This window comes from Balearica regulorum, chromosome 6, assembly GCF_011004875.1.
Source record: "Balearica regulorum gibbericeps isolate bBalReg1 chromosome 6, bBalReg1.pri, whole genome shotgun sequence".
NCBI lineage: Eukaryota > Metazoa > Chordata > Aves > Gruiformes > Gruidae > Balearica > Balearica regulorum.
The window spans coordinates 40,591,354-40,610,654 of NC_046189.1; the positions used below are offsets into that span (position 1 = coordinate 40,591,354).

The 19,301-nt window shown below is 38.3% G+C and overlaps 1 protein-coding gene across 1 annotated transcript in view; it reads left to right on the top strand.

Annotated features, from left to right (window-relative positions):
- The window catches only part of EPC2 (enhancer of polycomb 2), a 48,715-nt gene that overhangs the window by 20,747 nt on the left and 8,667 nt on the right, over window positions 1–19,301 (top strand). Inside the window, exons 3-10 of the mRNA XM_075757285.1 lie at window positions 4,818–4,963; window positions 8,274–8,480; window positions 9,269–9,417; window positions 9,680–9,812; window positions 12,487–12,678; window positions 12,961–13,050; window positions 15,528–15,673; window positions 15,782–16,125. Coding sequence (XP_075613400.1) covers window positions 4,818–4,963; window positions 8,274–8,480; window positions 9,269–9,417; window positions 9,680–9,812; window positions 12,487–12,678; window positions 12,961–13,050; window positions 15,528–15,673; window positions 15,782–16,125 — 1,407 coding nt within the window. The remainder of the gene's footprint in view (window positions 1–4,817; window positions 4,964–8,273; window positions 8,481–9,268; window positions 9,418–9,679; window positions 9,813–12,486; window positions 12,679–12,960; window positions 13,051–15,527; window positions 15,674–15,781; window positions 16,126–19,301) is intronic.

Here is a 19,301-nt window from a genome sequence, read left to right on the forward strand (position 1 = left end):
CAACAGTGCACCGTAGAAACATGCAATATGGAGAAATTCAGAAGCTTTGGAGGAAAACTAGATTCATCAGTTAATGACAAGAATCTCCCAGGAATTACCAGGAGGAAGGGATGTAGATGAAAGCAGCCTCGAGGAGAAGGACTTGGGGGTATTGATTGATGAGAAGCTCAAAACACGAGCCGGCAGTGTGCGCTTGCAGCGCAGAAAGCCAACCATGTCCTGGGCTGCATCAAAAGAGGCGTGACCAGCAGGTCGAGGGAGGGGATCCTGCCCCTCTACTCAGGTGGGGTCTCACAAGAGCGGGAGTACTGCGTCCAGCTCTGGGGGCCGAGTGCAGGAGAGACATTGAACTGCTGGAGAGTCCAGAGGAGGCCACGAAGCTTATCAGAGGGCTGGAGCACCTCTGCTATGAGGACAGGCTGAGAGAGTTGGGATTGTTCAGCCTGGAGAAGAGAAGGCTCTGGGGAGATCTAATTGCGGCTTACCAGTTCCTGAGGGGGCCTACAGGAAAGCTGGTGAGGGACTGTTTATGAGGGAGTGCAGTGACAGGACAAGGGGTAATGGGTTCAAGCTGAAGGAGGGTCGATTTAGATGTTAGAAAGAAATTCTTTACTGTGAGGGTGGTGAGGCACTGGAACAGGTTGCCCAGAGAGGTTGTGGAGGCCCCATCCCTGGAAGTGTTTAAGACCAGGTTGGATGGGGCTTTGGGTAACGTGGTCTAGTGGAGGGTGTCCCTGCCCGCAGCAGGGGGGTTGGAACTAGATGATCTCTGAGGTCCCTTCCAACCCAAACCATGCTATGATCCATTTTTAACTGCATGCGCTAGCAGATTGGTTGTTCTTAAAACACTAACTAGTAGCAGGTCATCTGAAATACAGTGCTTTTTTGTGGCTGAGCAGTTCTTCACTAATTCTTGCAGGCGTGAGTGAACAGTTGGATCTGTTGCTATGGCAGGGGCAGAAATGGAGGGTGGTGATAGTTATAGCACATAAACCACCTGTGTCTTCTGGTGGCTTTTGAAGCCAACAAGCTGCCATACTAAAGGCCAACTCCAGGATGAAAAATGGCTTTTTCTGGAACCAGTACAGTTCGCTCAGTGCTTGGGAAAAGAACAAAACTGATGATGAAGGATGCCACTGAAAGTATGTTTCAAAGAGCAGTGACAGATGAACTTCAGGGAAGGAGGACATTCCATGAGTGTCCCAGAGCTATGGTGAGCCAGCTTGGGGTTGATTAACTCCTTATGACTGCATGCAGCAGTTAAAGGAAGAGTGATAGCTTTGCATTTTCTGAGACTCGTAGACTTCCAAAGGCTGCTGAGCCTTCCTGTCTGCATTGGAACAGGAGGCAGAACACAAGTACTGCTTCCATTGCTTCAGTGTCATTAACCTGCAGTCTCTGTATAAACCCTCCGTCTTTGAAAGTGAACTGTATTGATAACTACAGGTTGTGACAAATAGTATGAGAAGCATTGCTAGCAAAAGAAAAGCATTGCTAGAAGGTATGAAAAGCAGATATGTGACAAGGGCTACTACTGTTCTCAGTACCAAAGTCATCTTGTATAAGAAAATGAGACTAGATTTTCTTGAAGTAGCTTGTTACTGGCAAGTATATGTTGGATACCTTTTATCTCGTCATTTTGATTAGTTGTCAAAATATTTTTGTAGAGTTGAAATTCAGGGTGTAGTTTTGTTTTTTAAGGATTAGGTTTTTTCCATTTTTTAGTTTTTCAGCACTTCATTTGTTATTCATGAAGACTCAAAATGACTGCTAAGAGAGCAGGTGTTCTATCAGCAAATAATTTAGTACTGTGTGGTAGAACTAGTGGTTCACAGGGGCAGATGAACCAAGATGACAGGCAGAAGGGGAGGTTTGACTTTCCTTCCCTGTTCGCCTTCTGGTTGCGTTACACCCCTGTGTGTCTTGAGCTGGTTCTGATGCTCACTGGAAACCTCTGGATGGGCTGCTTGTTCTGAAAGGTGGTTCAGGAAGGTGCATGGATCAAGAACTCTCAGTGACTTCTTTCCTCGCTGTGGAAATGAAGACAAGCTTAGCGGCACTGCTTACAGCTTACACGTGAACAGCATCAGGTCTTCTCTGTCATAGGGATCCTCCTGCTCAATCGTACTCCGATTTAGATGAATTGACCTGAAACGTTTTGTTTGTGGGGAATTTCTGAATTACCTACTGACAGCTAATAGGTTGACCTATTTTTGGTGTAAGATCAACATCTGTCTGAGGGTAAACAAGCAGTGCCTTTTCTGGACTTTAACGGATTTCTGTGCATTCTGTCATCTGTAAGAATGTGATTAAGCATCTGTTTTTTTGGAATAAAGAGGTTTGCTTTATTGTTAGGACAGCTCTTCCAAAATGATGGGAATATCTGGTCTAGAAAATTTTGGCCACCTCCCTTGAGCAGAGTTGTTTGAATGTGATTTCACAGCGTACATTAGGGCCATAGTAGTTTTGTAGGCTCTGGGGGAAACCTTTGCAATTTCCTTTCTGGTGAAAGTGGCAGTTTATGCTTAAGAGGTCATCAAATTACAGATTGAGTGGAGAAGTGCAGTATCAGGCATCGTTCTGCAGGAGAAGTATGAGCTGCCAAGGTTGGACTTGGCTGGGAAGGCTCTGAAGAGTTTTGAAACTCAGGTGAGTAACAGGTAGAGCCAAGACATACTCAATCCACATTTGAACAGTGGTCAGTGCTGTGAGAGAGACGCTTTTTCCAGTGTTGGGAAGTGGAGTTTAGGAGTGTGAGTTACAGCTCAGGTGGGACAAGTCACCCCATTTCAGTGTGTGGCTGATGTGATGTGCTGTTGGTGGCAGCATCCTGCGCACCCAGTCTTTTTCTGCTGGGACCACACAGGAGAAGTTGGAGCAAAGCTTGCAGGAGCTCAAGATGATATATAGGAGACTGGTTTCATCGAGTCCAGCACTGATACTTGACATCTGGTGCATTGATATTTGGCTAGTTACTGGCTGTTAGCTCTTTGAACAGGATCATGTGGCAGTCACCCCAGGCACTGTAACAGTCCCTCTTCTCTCAAGTGCATAGTCCTGCCTGGTGATGTTTTTAATGCAGTTTTATGGAAGTCTGGGTCAGTTTTTATCTCAAAACTTTTCATTCCTACAGACTGTCACTAAAGAGGCAGGATCCAATGTTGTAAGCTGTAGTTTGTCTAATATGCAGTTGTTAATTGCTAGAGGGAGAGCTGTGGGTCACATGCCCAATGACAGTGTCTTAAATAAAGTTGCCATGCAACTTGTATTATTGAATTAATATTATTAATAATGCCACTTAATACATAATAATATCAACAGGGTGTAACTTCTTGAAATAAACTTTTATAGTATGTTTATAGCGTGTGTGTTGGGCCAGAGAAGCCTTCTGACCAAGCGGTGGTGTCAGAGTTAGTACAGTTGAGCACTGTCTCTTCTGAGACATGTAGCAGTTTGCAGCTGAAAACGGTAAGGGACTGCTTATTAGCACTCCTGTGTTAGCTGTGTCCGAGTTGCCATGCATAGCCAAATAGATTAAATGCTGGTAGTGATTTAGCTGATTTATTGCATTGGAATACAGAAAGAATGGTATTGGGCTAGTCTGAGATACGGAAAAAAATATGCTACTTACCACCTCTTGTTGAGTGGTCAGACCATGGGAGAGAATATAGTATAATTTGCTTTAATGATATTTTTTAGCGATTTTCTTTTGCTCCTGGTCTTCCAAGTTTTTGTTATAAGGTCCTCTGAAAGCACACTGGGAAGCTCAGTAGCAGAGGTTTTCTTTAAGTTAGCGCTCAGATAGTCGTGAGTTAAGAGTGTGAAGGTAAGATAGTGCTATTTGTGTAATAAGAATAGGATTTATTTCAACAAGCCTTCACTGCTGTTAGTACAGTAACTTGGTGATTGAATTATTTGGAGTGTTGTAGGTAGTGTTTCACCTCTTCAAGGTTTTATTAGGTACAGTTAATGTTTCACATTAAGAATTCTTGCTGTTGTATGCAATTTGCTCCTACTTGTTGTAAAATTTAGTTTCTGCTGTGTTATCTGAATGGTAACTTCCTTCTGCTTTTAGTAGGACCAGAAACTTTAAGTATGGAAAGTGAATAGCACAATCTGTAATAAAGACATGAGCTTGGCTGTAAAGTCGGGAACTTACTATTTGGAGAGTACGGAGGAATATTCAGGCTCTACATCTAGAGTTGGTTTTGGAGAAAAAGTAACAATTCCCACAGGGTTGGTCTAGCATTTTCATAGCTTGTCACACAGTTATATCAAGGGAAAAAAAGTTTAGTCTGTGAAGTATTTTCAGATTCTAAGTTTGAACTATTTAAAAATGGACAATTGAAATTGGAACTTCAGTGTAAGTGCTTTTTCTCCAAGTCTGGGATTTGATTGAAAGTTATCTCAATTGTTAAGAATCTTACCGTGATATTCTGGAGGAACTGTATTATAACAGCATTAAAAAGCATTTTTGCTCTTGTTTTTCAAAGATATATTAAAGTTTCTATGCCTCTATGGTAGTTTTTTAAACTAAAGCTTTTTTTCCCTCCTTCAAGCCACTTAAAATAAAATGAAACTTCTTTGATTCCCCTCATATTGGAAGTCAGAGACAAGCAACTTCTAACTACTGTTGTGCAGCTGTTATATGGGGAAACTTTTTAGCATAAAGAAAGTGTTATGGTAGAGATGTGTTAATCTGAACTTTTATCAATCATTTTTGATTTCTGATTGTCAGATGCATGCTTCTGTATTGCCATAGTATGCTGTTTACCAAGGATTTACATTTTTTTTGTGCATGTATATTTTTGTTTCAGCCTTTAATCTGGACAATGAACAGCCAGATTATGATATGGACTCTGAGGATGAAACCTTACTGAACAGACTAAATCGGAAGATGGAAATCAAGCCGCTGCAGTTTGAAATAATGGTTGACAGGCTTGAAAAAGCCAGTTCTAGTCAGGTATTGTACTGTGTTAAGAAATCACTGAGGTTTTTTGATTTCTGAGTTTTCTGGCGGGTGGTGGTTTTGTTTGTTTTTCAGTTTGTTTTGTTTCCTACTGACAGAATAGGTGTATTTGTGTCAGTCTGCAGTTCTACAGAACTCACATTGCTGTCTCTTACTGTCCATATTGGTAATGGAAAAAGCAGGTGGGGAGGGAGCTTTTGGGGGTGAGTTGAGGCAGTTGGTTTTAAATTTGAATTGCTGACCACAGTGTGTTAGAGAGGACAACTTAGAACATCTTGTTTTACCTGTGTTAGAGAAGCTTGTGGTGATCGGTAGGTGTATAGATTTGGCTATAAACATATATGAGAATCCTAATTCTTTGTTCCACTTGGTACTAGTGGACATTGACTTCAGTTGGTGTTTGAAGGTTAGGAACTTAAAAGCATAGACAGTGAAGCAAAGCATTTGTTAAGATTGGGCCCCTGTAGTAGAAACTGTGTGGATGTGAGAGAGAAATTAAATTCTAATTCAGACTCAGAGGCTGGTTTCTTTGCTTTAGAAGCAAGTATCTGCTGTGTATTATTTAGTCATTTATTTTATCAGAAGGGTACCAGTATCTGAGGTGTTCACACAGTTCCTGAGGTGTTCCAGGAGGTCAGTTTCTGTAGAAGGGTCTTAAAGCCAAAACCATTACTCAAGAATTACATCCAAAGGATCAGATTCTGAAAGGCAAGTTTGCAATAGGTAGTTACTTCCCACAGGTGTTTTGTGGGAGTGAAAAATCTGTTGCAGGATCTGTAGCTCTGCCTCAGTTACTTAACCTGATTTAGTTCAATGCTATGTGTTAAGAGGCCAAAATATTGTATTCTTTACATCTTAGAGCAACTTTAACAAGGATTAGGTAAAGATTTCTTACTATGCTGGGAAGAGGGGATGTGAAGAAAAAAAATTGCAGAGCGCATTGGGTGATACTTGTTGAACAAGTAGTGCTTGGGTCTCTTGGAGCTTTGACGCAGGTACCCCTGTTCTGGCTTACAGTTAAAGTGCTTCTGGTTATCATTTTTTCAAGATTAATTTGCATCCTTCTTATGCTGGTTTCATCTTTCATTGCTTCAGTAATGAAGTTAAATTTAAGAACTGGGAGATGTTTTCCTAAAATAAAATATTATAAGAATATGGGTTTTTCTGTGTAAGGCAGCTGCCCCTTTCCCTTAAATGTAAATAACACTAAAGTGTTGCAGAGGTGAATAGTGTTTTGATCCAGAAAGTGCTTATTTAAGGAAGTTTGTGGTAGAAAAGATCTTATGTGTATACGAAGCATTGTAATTGATTCTTGTAACACAGGCTACCCCTTGAAGGCAAGGTGTGTAAGGAGAAATCCCTCTTTGTAGATGAAATTTCTATGGGACTTCCTGTGTAGTATTGCCTGCTGAACTTCAGAAATTATGATATGTGTTGAAGCTTCTTGTCCTGCTTTTGGGCTACAGAAAGTTTTCAGCTGATGCTGAGTAGCTCTGTCCTGAGCTTTGTGTTAGAAATGGCAAGATAAAAACAACTCTTGGAGGTTGCTGGAGCCTGGGAAACAAAGAAATTTGGCTGCCTGGCAGATGCCTTCCCCACATGGGGTTATAATGCTTTCAGATCCCACTTGGGGCTACTACACGATTCACTTAGAGTTTACGTGACTTACCTCTGAAATACAAAAGGGTGCTGGTGGGAATGCCTCCCTTGCCAAGGAGAGGGCTCCAGACATCCCTCTTGGGTGTTTTCATAACATGATTTCAGCAAGGAATACAGGGACTCTGCATCCATGTTACTGGTGGTACTAGCAAAAACAAGCAAGCAGGGTCAAAATTTAACTTTTCCAACTGTGTACAGAGTAGACTGGTTTTTCTCCATTAACGTATTTCTTATTAAAAAAATGGGAGCAAAGGACAAACAAGACTTGAGATTATTTTAAAGCAATATTCACAGTGGTGGGATGATGTTTTGTGTATTACCTACACACACAATCATATCAACTGTTACATACGGATAGGGTATGCTGGTGCGTATGTGTGTTTGATTAACCAGGCTAATGTGCATTCTAGGTAGAACAAATACAAAATTATTTTTTTAAATGTTTTATATATGACCAGAGGTCATAAGCACAGAGGGATGATTTTTTTTCTTCTTTCTTTTAGAAACAGTTCAATGTTTTTTAATTCTGCTGTAGATAGAATCCTAGAATGGTTTGGGTTGGAAGGGACCTCAACGCCCATCTAGTTCCAACCCCCTGCCATGGGCAGTGCCACCCTCCACTAGACCAGGCTGGATTTAACACTTAACGTAGTAGCAGTGGTTACACTTAGGATATCCCTATTTTTCTGTAATATATTGTTTCTTTTTCTGCTTATCCTAATGCAGGGAGAAGATTTAACAGTTTGACGTGTTGCAAAACTGCAAATTTAAGTTGTTCAGTTGTTGTTTTTCAAATTATGGGAAAGATGAAATTTTGTCCAACTTCCTGTTTTAAGTAATACTAGAGATACTATTTTTTTTAATGAAATAAAGGGGTTTAAGGTGATACGAGCATGTTAAACTAATATACTAATTAGTCAATGATGGTTTTTTGCATTTATTTAGAGTCTGGTTTCCATATAAAAAGCTTAACATAAAAAGGAAAAAAAAGTTATCATTAAATTACCTGTGTTTACTATCTTCTCCTACTGAAGTAACTTGCCTAAAAAGTAAATGTCTTTGTCTCTGGTCTGTAATAAACAGGGACAGTCATTATCCTTTTATAGCATGAAGTAAACATTTTTGGGGGAAAATTAAGAAACTATTTACCTCAGAATATATTCTGCCTACAGTAAAATATCTTCTAAGGGGATCAACATTAAACTGCAAACAATCATGTGTTAATAATGGCTAGTCAATAAGGAACTTCTTTTTTTAGGGGGAAAAAATAGTCAAAATGATTCCCAAATTATGGTCTGCAGACTGTAGTAAGTTATTTATATCCTGTGCTTGTATTTGTTTCAAACTGTTACCTGGATTTCATGAAAAATTGATGAAGTTGTAGACTGTTGTATGAAAGTTTCTGAGAGATGATGATGATACTGGGTCAGAAAAGTTGGAAACTATATATTTAACTTAGGAACACCAACTGGTGGCTTAAGCACTTCGATTTAGAGCAATATTTTTTCCTCCCTTTACTCTCTTGTGCTAGAAAAGAATCAAGTTTATTTAGAAAGTGTCCAAGAGGTGTGAATGTGCGGTGACTTCCTCCCTGCACCACCACCCCACCCTATCTCAATTGCACCTTTTGAATTTTCTCTTTCAGCTTGTAACACTTCAGGAAGCTAAATTGCTGCTAAATGAGGATGACTACCTTATTAAGGCTGTATATGACTACTGGGTGAGAAAGCGTAAGAATTGCAGAGGGCCATCTCTCATCCCCCAAATCAAACAAGAGAAGAGGGATGGCTCCACCAACAATGACCCTTATGTTGCCTTCCGGAGGAGAACTGAGAAGATGCAGACGAGAAAGGTAACTTGTCAGACTTTACTGTTTTAAATTTGTCACTTTAAATCCTGCACTAATAGGAATCATTTTGATCCATCATGCAGGATCTGTCCTGTGGTATCCACAGTTACCGATCTGATTGTCTCTATTAATAGTTGCAATATTGGATGACCCAGCTAAGTCTCACACCTGCTGAATGATGTGGTCAGTGTGGAATCCGTCAGCTCTCTATAGACAATTTACAGTCTGCCCATTTTCTGGAAAGCTGAAAGTCAAAGGGCGATTTATAGGTGTTGGCATGTAAACAAGCAGCTGTGGGACTCACTAGGTTGCAAGCTTTCCCTCATGTGAGAAGGGGGAAAATGACATTCCATTTGCCACAGAGCAAATGGTTCAGGTTTTGTATTTGTAGCATGAATTGATTTGAACTAGGAAATTTTGTAATTTTACATCAACTTTGTACACACGTACGCAACCTTACTGTGTGTAGAATCAAGGTGGACAAAGTGTCTTAGGAACTGAGTCTTGAATTCCTTGTTCTGACAAACTTCCACTGAGTTGATAGGGAATTTGAGCAGAGAAAGCATGGGAGGGGGGGAAATGACTGAAAAGCTCTTTTTCAGCTTACACTTAGAAGTTAGGTTTTGGTTGGGTTTTTGTGGCTTTGTTTACCATCTAGGTTATGCTTTAGGAAAAGCTGCTTCTGAGTGTACTTGGGTTCTCACCTGCAGTGGCATTATGTAACTCTTTTTTTGCTATTTATGCCTCACAGGTTTTGCTTTTGACTTAAAATTTGTTTAATCTTTCAATAGAATCGAAAAAATGATGAAGCGTCTTATGAGAAGATGTTGAAATTGAGAAGAGAGTTTAGCAGAGCCATAACAATTTTGGAGATGATTAAGAGAAGAGAGAAAACAAAGCGCGAGCTATTGCATTTAACATTAGAAGTTGTTGAGAAAAGGTAAAATTGCAAATTATATCAGTAAGAGGTCATTTATAACACCGACTTTTAACTTTCATGAAATAAGTTTGAAAATACTTCCTGTAATTTGTTTCTGTATGGATGTTAGTCTTCTGCACACATGTGTGGGTGAAGGCTTATACAGCACCATAAACTTTAGAAGCTAAACTAGAAGGATTTTATGCAGACTGTTTGCCTGTTTTGTCTTTCAAACGCTTCCCAGTGGAAATGCAGTATTATATTTTTAATCCTGTTTTTTGAGGTACCATTTGGGTGATTACGGAGGTGAAATCCTCAATGAAGTGAAGCTTAATAGACCTGACAAAGAGATGAGCACAACTCCGTCTGCTCTTCATAATGGAAATCATCACAAAGTTCAAGAATGTAAAGTTAAGGTAAGCTTTCTTCTGCTGCGAGTCTCTTGTTACTGGTGTCACCGTTCTTTTGGATACGCCCCGCAGATGTTTGCATTGGAAAACTGAGTAGGAGGCTGCCATACTTGAAGGTAGGAGACCAGGAGACTGCTATGCTTGCTTCCAGTTTAATGTTTGTTGTCTTTGCCGCTTGAGTTCTAAAACAATTGACTGGCATTGCTGTTTGTTTCTTTAAACATCAACATTGTAGTAGTCTTTGTTTTCCTTCTCAGTTCTGTCTCTGTCCATGTAAGGCAATGTGTTCAGTGGACATCAGGACCTCCTGATGATGAGATTGCAAAGTATAGTGAATTTTTTTTCCTTCTGCCTTCAAAGGGACACTGGAGCACTGAATTTTTCGGATAGTGTTGTCTGTGAATACTGACTGGCCCTCAGTGCAAAGATAGTCCTGAGAATACAGGATTTTGGTGAATCACAGCTAGAATGCCAAAGGATTCCAGACACTATTCTGAACTGGTTAAGTGATCTTTGATTAGTAACATTTCCAGGCACAAGAATGCAACTGTTATCTTGTTGACAGCTGAAAAAAGTTGCTAGCAACTAATGTTTTTAAAAAACACTTACTGGAATTTGTAGTAGCATGTTACTACCAGGGCCTGTATGCCTAGTCAGTATTACTAGAGAAGCATTTTTATATCTGCCACTGCTTGGCCCTCAGTATTAGTAAGCAGTAAACATGGGAAGGTGGAAGAACGAATGGCTAAATTTGGGAACCTTTAGTTTCTGCAAAGGGATGGAAGGCTACTCTGAGAGAATGAGTGAGGAAGGATGTAAGCCTTGAGTTGCTGTGTGTCACACACTGGTTATTTTGTCTTTCTAAAACTAGCAAAGTTGTGGAATGCTGTACTTAATGCTACTTTAACAAAATCTTCCTTTACATAAACCCAATGGATCTAGTTTTATTTTATAATTGACTTTGTTAGTGACATCTGGAAAAGTAGTAATAGAAGAATAACCCATAGTTAGAAATGCTAATCTTTAATGGCTCTCTTTTTTTTTTTTTTTCCTTGTCTAATGAAGAAACATATTCAACTCAAAAAACCCCCAAACAAAACCAAACACAAACAAAAAAACTCAAAGGGAACTCTTCTGTCTCCTGTCACTCTTCAGGTCCAGTACTGAATTAGAACATAATATTTAGTATACTCATTACATCTTCCTATGAGGACAGTTTTTACATCTGTGCAGAAGAGAAATAAAATACTTTTTTCAGGAGGATCCTAGTTAACCATGACTATGACTGTATTTATTGGTTCTGGTGATGTGTGGTTCCAAAGGAATGAAATGAAAGGTAGCAGTGTAGTCATAAGCAGCAGTGCTGACAAGTGTATCCATCTTGGGCTAATGTTTTTTAAATGAATACTTAAGAGTGAGGTTTGGGGTTGGTTTTTTGCAGTTAATGTGGGCATTAATTGCAAAACTAACTGCTTTCAATCTTAGAATAATTATATTATTACTAATGATTGTTCTGCTTGTCTTGGTTCTGCTTCTTCATATCATGTTTTGATAATTGTTACTTAAGCCATAAGTACTTTTTTCCATTTTAGGAGGTATCTTTGCTTTAGAACACAAATACTAGATGGTCATGTTTTTAAAACAAACAGACAAAAACTCCAAACAAACAAAAAAACAAGTTTCCACTACAAGCCATTTTAATGTCATTATAGTTAAGCTCACGGAACTGAGTACAGTATAGAAAAAGGATAAGACCTGATGTTCCACTGTTAATGTGACAGGAAAAAAAATGCATCCAACTTTGAATTAATGTGTCGTTTTGAGAAATAACCTGAGCCCCTAATTAATATAAAATGCTTGGATGTAAGGCTGGCAAGCAGAAGCTCTTTGGAAATTTGTATTTATCACCCACGACACCTAGTGGTCACTGAATTTCATACAAATCTCTTGCCTTGGCTCTGTGCAGGAATTCTGTTATGCCTTGTGTTTCTCATCACCGGTTATGAAGCTGAGCTCTGTTACTGGAGTTAGTGAGACAGTTATTGATGAGTGGTAACGTGGGGTAAATTTGAACGCTTTCAGAACTGGACTGGCTTTTACTTGTAACTGAGAATTTTGCAAGTGAAGTAATTTTCCTTTTAGTTTAAAAGCTTTGAATTTTAATAGCGTTTGTGTTCAAGTAAACAGTTTAATATTGATGGAGTTGCTTACTACAGAGAGTTTGTTAGCAAAATTTTAAATAGCAAAAACAAACAACACATCTTTTCAAAAAGATGAGCTGAGAAACATGAAACAAATTAGATTTTTTTTTCTTTGGAACTTAATCTGAGCAGTGCAGAAAATTGGAAGTGCTTGCCGTCGAAAACTGAGATTTCGGAAAGTAATTGGAATAAGATTTCCAATTACAGTATACTAAGTATACAGCAAAGCAAGGAACCTCTTAAGTAGTCATATGGCTTGAAAGCTTTCAGTTTGTTTATTAATATAAATACTTGTAAAGACACTCAGAGCTAAAGTTCTGGGGTTTTTAATGTTTTGAATACATTTTTCATTATATGACTGAAATAGTGCAGATGCTGCCTGTTGAGGGGTTGGAAGATAAGCAGCCATGTCTTTAAGGCATGAGAAGAGGAAATGTTAACTACTTTTTTAAAAAAAACCTCTTTGTTTTCACAAACAGCATCCTCATCATTCATCTCTAAAGGAGGAGGTGTCAGATGTTGTACGTCAAAAGAAGAAGTATCTAAAGAAACCTAAAATAGAGTGTGTAGTAACTCCTCAACAGCCCTCTGCTGAGCCCTTGCCTGTTATCAGCAAGAGTGATATTAAACAGTATGACTTCCACAGCTCAGATGAAGATGAGTTCCCGCAGGTAATACTCTGTTAAAAAAATTCAGCATACAGAAGATAGAAATTTTAGTTGCCTGTGACTTGGCCAGTCTAGCTTGAAACGGAGATTAACTCTGTTGGACAATGAATACATAGAGAAGATAGCTGCATAAAACATGAGTTTCTTTTCTTTTTCGAAGTTATGCTTCAGAGAAGATTACATTTAATATATACATGTGGCAGTTCATATTATATAAATATAAATAAGTAAATAAAATTGTATTATATAAATGTGGCAGAAGAATGACTTTGCATTCTGGTCTAGGTACCCTCGCCAGCATCGGAAGCAGAAGAAGAAAATGATCCTGATGGACCTTGTGCTTTCAGGAGAAGAGCAGGATGCCAGTATTATGCTGTAAGACTATCTGCTGTTGGCTTTTGTGTGGCGGGTTTTGTTTTCTGTTGTGTTTTTTTTTAAAACCTAGATTGGCATAGGGCTAATGTAATACTTCTTTTGTTGCCACTTTCAACACTAAAGCTTTGATGATTTGGTGAATCCAAAGAAAGTTGTTCTCAGTTTTCAGGAGAATTTTTCTCATTGTACTGTTCTGCTGTGATTACCTGATGGTAATAAAATGTGTTGCCTGCAGACCAATTCAGCCCCTTGTTAAGAAGGGAGAGGTTTTTTTGTCCCCTTCAGTTTTCTTAGCCTGTCCTTTCTTCCCAGCTTGTAGAGCTCGTTAGAGTTAGATATTAGTTGTCCCAGTTCTCAGACCTGCTTAGAGATCCTACTGGGGCATTGAGTCTGCTGTTGAAACAGAGGGGTTTAATCTGTTGAGGATTTTTTTCACATAGTTAAGTAAAAAATTTCCTTTGAAATCAGCGCAAACTGGAGATACATTGAAAAACATTAGGCTGCAACTGCAAGAATGTACAGAGACTGATTATAGATGTCCTGTCATCATCTTTGAACCACTGACAATGAAATTTTTTTACCAAGTGTGTGCTTATAGATGGGGAGCTTTAGGCTGCAGAGGACCCAGAAGAACAACACAACACTATAATGGGCCTGGTTTTCCTTTGCTTGCTTGCCATGGGAAGAATGGTTACATGGCTAATTGTGTAATTGCATAGCCTTTAAAGCCACTTATCAAGAAGTCATTTAGTTACTAGGTAACTGTTTCAGAAGCCCAAGCCATCCCCCAGAATACTCAAATTACAGCATGGGCATCTCCCACAAGTTGTACTGGAAGTCCTTTGCACAGGTCAGATGTGTGATGGCACCTGCTCCTGTGCTGGCTTTGCAGTGTCCTGCTGGGTTGTAGTCATTTCCAGAATACCACAGACAACTCCATCTTTCCAAGCATATATCATTGATTTTAGCTAATCTTCTCCTTTTAGAGATTTATTAGGGGGTTAGTTAAGATACACTTGTCTCTCTGCCACCTGTTTTTGTGTGGCCTCTTAACTTGTTTTTTTTACCTATTGATTTCTAATCTAGTCACCTTTTCTGCTTAGCTCCAGAGGGTTAGCTGAAGCTTCTCTCTTGCTTAGAATTTATTCTACTTTTTTTTTCTTAAACTCTTGAGTTAACTCCTTTGCCAAAAGAAGTTGCAACGACTGAAAACTTGTATTTTCATTCTTTTCTGTTACTTTTCTGTTGTTGTTTAGAAGCAGGTTATTTAACAGCCTTACTGTTAGCCTTTCAGGTTTTTTAACTACTGAAGCCATTTGAGTTTTGGTTAACTCTTAGCATAAATTGATTAGATCTACAGCACTACTGTTGCTGTAGGTTTAACCTGATCACAAAAATTGATTATTTTAATGAATATTTATTAACCTGTCATATAAGGCATTTCAGACACCAGGCAGCATTTTTACTTGTAAAGATTTTTGCAGTTTTGAGTTCATAATAATAATGAAGGTATTCATGGAGTAATAAAAATGCCCTTAAGGTAAGCTGATACAGAAAATAGACTGTCAGGATCTGGTAATTGAATGCTGTGTATTGCAACAAAGGCCATTCAGATCAGCGGCTGTTGCCTTTGGCAGTATGTGGTTCATGAGTAAAACGAAACTGCACGTTTAGGAACCCCTTTTGAAATTGTCTACATACTTAGGTTGCAAGCTATCTGAGTTGGGAATTGGTGTCACTTTGCTTTGTACAGCTGGTGAGTCAGCGGGATCTTTGAGAAACAAACAGGCCTTCTTGGTGTTTCCTTTGTCATTATAAGTAGTAAAAATGTTCTGTAGCATGATACTTAGCACTGGAGCTATGCGTATAGTTTTGAGGTATTTCTATCAATTATTTTTCATAAATTCATTTTTACAGACAAAAGCTTTTACGCTACTGACTCTTCCTAGCGGGATTAGACAAATTCATGAGAAGAATAGGCCCTCAGCTGATTACAAAATGTGGTCAAGGTGCAGCCTTGCCTGCAGGAAGTCCCTTGGCCTCTAAGAGCCTGAAGCTCAGAGGCTGTAACAGTGAAATAGTTGCTTCCTGTATTTTTTTATTTTGTGAAGAATCACCAAAAGAGCCATTATCAGACAGGAGGTACTGGACCAGGTGGACCTGTGTCTGAGTAGGACAGTTTTATGTGCTTCTTGGTAGAGTGAATTAATGCTGGCTTGTTCTATCTTTTGGTTGTGGCGCCTAATTTTATGACTAATTAAATAAAGAGGATTTTCTGCTTCATGAAGTCATGTATTTTAAAAAAAAAAAAGTTCCAAGTTCTCTTATGGTCTGAGCATATTAATGGAGTGATTGTTCTGTGGGCTTTTTCAGTATTTTCTATACTGTAGCCAGCACATGATAGTCACTTAGCAGTAACCTAATGAAAGTATACGCTCTAAATGAGTGCAAAATCGCTTTTTCTTTTTTCTTTACAGCCTCGTTTGGACCAAACTAATTCTTCGTATGAAAACTCAGAATTGGCAGAATTGGACAAACTGAGGTTCAGGCATTGCCTTACAACCCTTACTATTCCAAGAAGATGTATAGGATTTGCAAGAAGACGAATTGGCAGGGGTGGAAGGTACAGCTGCATTATTTTTACTCTTTGTTCCCCTTCAAAGGATAAAAGTATTAGATAGTTAAACTAAGGTCTTTTTTTTTTTTTTTTTCCCCCATCCTCTTTCATCAGGGTTATAATGGACCGAATATCCACAGAACATGATCCTGTCTTGAGGCAGATTGACCCAGAAATGCTGAACAGTTTTTCAAGCTCTTCCCAGACTTTAGACTTTTCTTCTAATTTTTCACGGACCAATGCTTCCAATAAACATTGTGAAAACAGACTGTCCCTTTCTGAAATACTAAGCAATATCAGATCATGTCGACTGCAGTGTTTTCAGCCAAGGCTACTAAATCCACAGGACAGTGATAGCGAAGAATGTACCTCACGGAAACCAGGGCAGACTGTGAATAATAAGAGAGTCTCTGCAGCATCTGTAGCTTTATTGAACACCAGCAAGAATGGCATATCAGGTAGGCAAGGATTTGAATTCTTCTGGAACTTAAAATACTGAGTTCTAGTGGTTTTTACTTGTGACTGGACTGATAATGTCTTCAACAGTGATGTGCACTTAAAGCAAAGATACAAGCTAATTATTTTGTATTTCTTAGAATATATGAAAACTTCCAGAAACCTGCTTTTGCTAGTTGCAGTAGAATCTTGATAAAGTGCTGGATTTAAATGTGCATTGAAGGCATTTTGCTTATATTTAAGAATTGCTTAGGTGTGATTAAGTCTTAAAGACTTTAATTGGCCTAACCTTGTTTAAGGAGAGAAGAATGCTCTTTATAAATGCAAAAGAAAAGCAGTTGGTTTCTTGGAGAGGGGGAGGGGTGTCATTTTTGTTGTCAGGGTTTTTCTTTTTAAATCTTGCCGGAATATCTCAGAAAACCAGTAGTGAGTTAGTAAGCATACTGAGCAGTGATGAAAAAGTCTGAAAACAGCGCTTTCTGTTGGTATCTGTCGTAGTAAAAAATCTGACACTGGAAGCTTCCAGTGACACACCATCTCTGAGTTTTCCGAAAATCATCAACCATTGACTAGCATGATAGGAAATTGCCTTTTCCCATAAACGTCATCTCTAACTCTCATAGCAAATGCAGCCATCTCTTACCGTTCAGCTCCAGTTGAGCAAGGCAGCCATTCACATATAAACAGGTTTATGTTTTAAAAGAAAAACCCCAACAGTTTCTTGTAATATCTTCACAAGAATGTAAAATACATGCAACATTTCCGGTCTTTGTAGACCCTTTGTTAGCAATTTGGGTATAGAAGCACTAAAGCTGGAATAAAAAGCCACCAAAAGAAAAAATTGCTTTAAGCTTACATTAGCAGTCTTTATATCACTTGCCTTGTGTATTAGGAGCTGTAATTGCTTAAGTTTTACCATTGTCACTTTTTTATAATCATAAAAGGATGTATGAGTCTTTAAAAAGCTGAACAATTGGAGATGTGTCAAAAGAGATCTACTACCAAGCATCAACAAGCATCTGAGTGTTTTCCTACTCTGTTGTGTATATATACAGAATTAGGTATTGTGAAACAGGATAATTAGGTAATAGGCTGATTCTAAATTCCACAATTAACTTTATACGGATGTGGAATGATCGGTCTCCTTTTGAAGTCAGTTGCTGGGTTGGGTATTTAATCTTCAATAACATACCTTTAGAATTCATGTGTAGAAAATAAATTTCTTGAAGACTGTTTTCTCTATGATTTTAAAAAACTGAGCATTAGCTTATTGAGTAACATCAGTGTAGTACTGATATAAGCACAGAATATCTACTGTAATAATTTATTCTTCAGTGTAGTCATTGCAACCTTTATATTATTCTCTCTCTCATGAAAGGATTTGCACAAGAATATTTTTCCATTGTATGAAGAGAACAGACATAATGTGCTATGGTCATATTTTGTATAATCTTTTTTTTGTAAGGAACTTGAAGGGCTGGAGAGTTGCACCTGTAGCAGAAAGGGGCAGTTTTGTGTGATGGGATTGTTGATAAGCATCAAGAGATGTCTTGTTAAAGCAAATGCAGAAAATAGAAAGGAAATTGTTCAGAGTTAAGGATGTGAAACATGCACCATAAGCTGTAAGAAACAACGAAGAATTTGCTGGTAGCTCTTTATGTAACAAGAACAAGTGATACTGCAAGATTTCTGTTTGCATGAATAAAGTATGATGACACCAAGGTAAGGAAAGTTGCTAAAAAGATACAGGTTATGTTAGTTACTTTTTTTGTGTAGAATTTTTTATGATAATTAATAAACATCAATTGATTATTTAAGGATTAGTTAGATGTAAAACTTTGAGGCTTTGAATTCTGCTCTAGGGAGACTTTTTTACTCTGAGGGTGGAATCTACCTAAAAAAGGAGAATATTTTGGGATGAAAGCTGATATATCTGATTTTAATAGTATATGAAGAAATGTGCGAAGGAAAAAAGATTGAAGACATTTGTGAAATCTCCATACCTGGCTTTAGTATAAATCAGTTGCAGCAGTGGAAGAGAATTCCAGTAGCTACAGGAAAGACACCACATCATAAGAAATCAAAAATGACAGTGTTTAAGCAATATATTCAGGGAAGGGGGGCCTGTATCTTGGTATGGAACTGTGTATGCATAATAAAAAAGTGTCAGCCCTTCTTGATGGGGGTAACACCATCAGCAACAATAAAAACCCAAAATTGTTGGTGCTACTTGGCAAATTAATGACAGACCTGATGTACATGTGTGGACTAGCACTCATGTACTTTGGGATTTGCACTCTTAGGGAAAGAGAACTAAAGGAAAGGATAGAGGAATATACACTTTAATGATGGGAGAGACTATAGAGACGTATAAAAAAAGCATAAAAACAAATCTGATGGATCTAAGCCACTTTGTAGAGGAATAGAAATTAACTTCTGTTACATAATTGTAGAAATCATCTGAGGAATACGTTTAGATTAGAATAGAGATAACTCAGTAGTTGAAGTACATTATGCAGGGAAATTTATGGTTATGGAAGACCTTTTTCTTTCCACATTTAAATTACAAAACAGATCTGTAATTCTGGTAAAGGATCAGATGCAATAGACACCAGAATTCTTCACCAAATAACTGAGCCAGCAAGAGGCACTTCTGTTAGATTTTCTCATTAGTAAATAGTGAGTAAACTTTAAAAGGGCTGGTCAAAGTCTGATTGTGCATTAAACGAGCATGGCTACTATCACTGTGTCCATTAAAGTAATTCTGTTTGGGAGATGATTGTTGAAATCAGCTGATTTTATACCACACTTACCTGTAAGCATAAAGTTGCCTCTAGAGGAAACAATGACAGTAGTTAAACTAATTGGTTTTGTGTTTTTCTCTTAGTTTAGAGAAGACGTGGAGTTGCTTACTATGGTTTTTGGTGCACAAGAATATTTAAAGTTACCTCTGCATTATATTTTTCATTTGTGTTAATAAAGCAATTCTTACTCTGGTATTTCCTCAAGTGCTGGGCATTGTACAAACAGAAAGACAGACTTAGTTTAAAAATGTGTGAGTAGTCTTTTCTTGAACGTAGCAAATCAGTGCATGAATAAAGAACCTCTGTTTCAAGCTAAATTATTCTCTTGCTCGTCTCCTAAGAACTGCAAATTTGAGGAACTTTACGAGACAAGG